Source organism: Dasypus novemcinctus, chromosome 5 (assembly GCF_030445035.2).
Source record: "Dasypus novemcinctus isolate mDasNov1 chromosome 5, mDasNov1.1.hap2, whole genome shotgun sequence".
Classification (NCBI taxonomy): Eukaryota; Metazoa; Chordata; class Mammalia; order Cingulata; family Dasypodidae; genus Dasypus; species Dasypus novemcinctus.
In genome coordinates this window covers 122,303,234-122,307,218 of record NC_080677.1, presented here as the reverse complement: position 1 = coordinate 122,307,218, position 3,985 = coordinate 122,303,234, and the positions used below count along the sequence as shown (strand labels likewise).

General features: G+C 45.2%; 1 gene segment (V, D, J or C); it reads right to left on the bottom strand.

Moving 5' to 3' along the window:
* Window positions 1–3,259: 3,259 nt before the first annotated feature.
* On the bottom strand, window positions 3,260–3,776 carry LOC139439070 (T cell receptor beta variable 9-like). The segment is given in 2 exon segments: window positions 3,260–3,630; window positions 3,728–3,776. Coding segments are annotated over 2 exon segments (420 nt in total).
* Window positions 3,777–3,985: the final 209 nt, after the last annotated feature.

Here is a 3,985-nt window from a genome sequence, read left to right as displayed (position 1 = left end):
TGAGGTTCTGGAATGGGCTGGTCAAGCCTGGGTTTGAGGCAGTTGTTTCTCCCTCACACATCCAGGTCGCCTGGCACGATTTCTGCAAGCATGAAACGTTCCTGAGAGAAACTGCACCATGAGGTCTTCGAAAGGCCTAGAAGCCTAGCAGCTCCTGAACCAAGCCTCGGTGGCCGACTCCATTCCCTCTCATTGTCATTTCCTGAACTTGAGCAGGAATGTTTTTGTACAGAAAGTTGATGCTGACATGGGGCTGTGCCCAAGCTGCTGGCACAGAGGTACAGTACCTAGTCCTCCAGCTACAAGGAGTTCACATTGAGCTCAGAGTGAGAGTCACGAAACTGTAGACCTGAGAATTGATCTGAGATGTTTCTTTTTTCAGTCTCTTCCCCATTGGAATATTGAACAAGGAACTGGGGTTCCTGGACCAGGGCCTGTTGGTACCAGCTTACCCTGAGGTGTCCAGAGATGGGGGAACAACTCAGTGTCACGTTCTGTCCTCTTGCTTTGACCAGGTGCTTTGGTGTTTGGGTGACTCCAGAATCCACTGGGCCTGTGGGGTAGGAGACAGAAGCTAAGGATGGAGCTCAGGATCAAGGTGTGTGCTGCAGCCTTCAAGGACAGTGTCATAATTCCGGGAAAGCAAACACAGAACACAGGCTTCCAACATCCCCAGGACTCACCCGTGACCAGGAAACAAAGGGCCACCCAGCAGAGAAGCCCAGAGCCCATGGCAGCACCCAGGAGGAGAGGACAGTGACTCTCTCTGCTCAGGGTGGGGTCTGGGGGGGGAGTAATCTGAAGTTCTGCACGGCCCTCTTCCCTAGTAGGAGGATGTGCCTGTGATGTCACTGGTATGACGTTGCTCTCCCTGCAGGCCAGCCCAGGCCCAAGGCTACTTTGAACAGAGCAGGCTCAGCTCCACTATGCCCCCTTCCTGTCCTGCACAAGCCCTAAACAAAAGTTGGGCCCAGCTGAGCACAGTCCCCAAACACCCACAACTTATCTTCTTCCTCCATGGTATTTGCACCTCTCTTAACCTGTCCCTGCTCTATCTCGACACTAATTACCCAGTCTTTCTCACCGCAAGCCTTGTACCCTCCACTCTCCATTCAGGCTCAGAGAAAGTCCTGCTTGGTGCATCTTGAGTGCAGGGCGCATCTCATTTCCCTGGACAGTGAAGAAGCTGTTTAACTCCACAAGTCCGAGGACCCACTCAGTGAACCCAAACCACCTCCCTGATGCCAGCTTGTAGCCATTCTGTCTCTCCTAGGCTGCTCTCTCCACCCCTGGCAAGGGACCTTCCAGCTCTGTGGATCCACAGTGCCCCCAGGTGGCAGATGCTCCACAGCCCATGGATCTATTCCTCCTGGTGAGATAAATAGACCAGAGTTTGTCTAAATGAAACAGAGAGATTCCCTGCACCCCCCTTCTCCCAACTCCCGCAACCTTACCATACCCTCCCACACACACCCATTCTACTGCTTTACCAGCAGGCATTGTGGCCAAGCCCAAAAGCAGTTGATCATTAAACCCAGCCTTAGCTATGGAGACAAAGAATGCACAAAGAAACCCTTTGAGTAAAAACAAAGCAATTGTTACAACACTGCAGTTATCAGGATTAGCTGAAAGAGATAAACCAGAATAATATGGAACATCAGAATAAACAATGTGATGATTTTGAGTGGATAAAACCTAGAAAAATTAAATTCCATTGCCCTTACTAAAATATTCAGATCCAAATCTTTTTCATATTTTCCTTTTAAATTACTTATAATCAACATTTAAATAGTGGATCTTCTAAAGAGTATTTGTACTCTTTCCAGATTTTTTTTCTGAACTTTAAAAAGCTCAAACAATCTGGCAGCTTTAATTAACGTAGACCCAGTTGAATCCATCATTTGCTATCATGACCCTGAAAGGCCTATGAGCCTTTCCATTAAATGAGTCTCTACAAGAAATGTGCACAGATGGACACACACACACAAATATCATTTTATTAGCAAGAAAAGCAAAGGTCTATTACTGAGCTCTGCAATTATAGTTTTTCTTATCAGTTTTTCAGGTTCACTTATGACAAAATCTTTGAAGGGGGCAAGAGATGTGTCTAAAGATACAGTATTTGAAGTGGGGAAATTTTGTTTACTGCAATCATAAGATTGTATAAATATTACTGTAACATAACTTCTAAGATGAATAGATGCTCACTCTTCCAAGAACATTGGCAAATTGCAGCTTTAGACACAACTAGGGTGGCTTGTAGGACGAATCATAAATCCTGCCTAAGAAGATGTTATTCCTCTGATTATTACATAAATTTTATGGAAAACTGCGTCTGTCCCTAAGACTATCCATTATATTTCAGATAAGAGGTGGTCCTAGTGGAGAAGACACAGTGGGTAATAATGTTCCCTGGTTTTCTAAGACCACATTAATTTATTAATTTAACAAGTCCCAAGAGTATTATTTATTTACTAGGCTTTTCTTATGAACGTAAAGGAAAGACAGCAATATACATAGTGACTTGGAATATCAGAATAAAAATAAAAAAGGAACACATGTGGGAGACAACAGTGGAATATGAGTAGGATTTGACATGTTATCAGGAAGAAAAGGAGATTTAGCCCGTAGGAATAGTAATAGCAAATGCAGAGGAATTAAAATACATCTTTTGTTTTAGGAAATTATAGGAAGTTGTGCTAGGTCACAGAGTCAGTTGCACCTTAAGACTGAGAAGACTTGATGTTATGAAGGAAAATTGAGTCTCAGTTGTGAAGTGTTAGAAACATATTTCAGGGTAGTAGAATTCATTTGGTGGGAAATCAGAAGCTTTGTTGTTTTTAATCAGAATGACGTAATCTGATTCGTGTTCTGAAAAGCACATGACTGTGTTTTGAGGAGATGAAGGCAGGAAAGGGAAGACAAGAAGGAAGAAGTTGGTATCAACCCCAGGATTGTCAATCTGGACGACTGGCTGTTAGGGGTCTCAGTCTGAGCCAACTGACCAGTTGCAGGAAAATTACAGCTGCAATAAGGCATCGTTTTATATATGTGGAGTGGGATATTAAAGATTTTGAGAGAAGGGAGGAGAGAAATCATGTACATATAGGGCCAGTTAAAGAAAGAACTTGTGGAGTGAATTTCATGATACTGCACCATTTTATGAATAATGATGTTGATTTCTTGGGGTAGCATTCCCAGTGCCCTTAGACCATTTCTCTTTCTTTCTTCCTGCAGTCTTCAGCTTCTCACAGGTGTTTCAGATCTGAGGTTGCTCCTTGCTGCTGCAGCAGGAAGGTTTGCACACAGAACGCTGGTAACTCTGCAGGGCTGTGTCCAAGCTGCTGGCACAGAGATACAGCGCTGAGTCCTCCAGCTGCAAGGAGCTCACGCTGAGCTCAGAGCGAGAGTCACCAAACTTTAGACCTGAGAATCGATCCAGGATGTTTCCTTTATCCCTCTCTTCCCCATTGTAATATCGAACCAGGAACTGGGGGCCCTGGCCATTGGCCTGTTGGTACCAGTACACATTCTTGTGCCCAGGCATAGGTGAACATTTCAGTGTCACTTGCTGTCCTTTTGCTTTAATCAGGTGACTTAGTTTCTGAATGACTTCAGAATCCACTGCACCTATGGGAGAAGGAGAAAGAGGCTGGAGAATGAACAAAAGAGGGAGTCCAGTAATGCCTCAGATGCAGGCACTGTCAAACCTGAGCCCAGGACTCACCTGCTCCCAGGAGACAAAGGACCACACCACAGAGGAGCCTGGAGCCCATGGAAGCGTTGGCAGATGTGAACAACGTGTCTCCCTGATTAGGGTTCTGGTCCTCCCATAGCTGGGGTTCTGGACATCCCTTCTCTGATTGGTGGTTAGGCTAGGATGTCACTGCTGTGATATCATTGTCTCTTGGCCCCCAAGAGATCAGCGGATTCTAACTCTGAACCTGTCCTTCACAGCCTCTTATAGAGCATGAGGTTCTGGAAT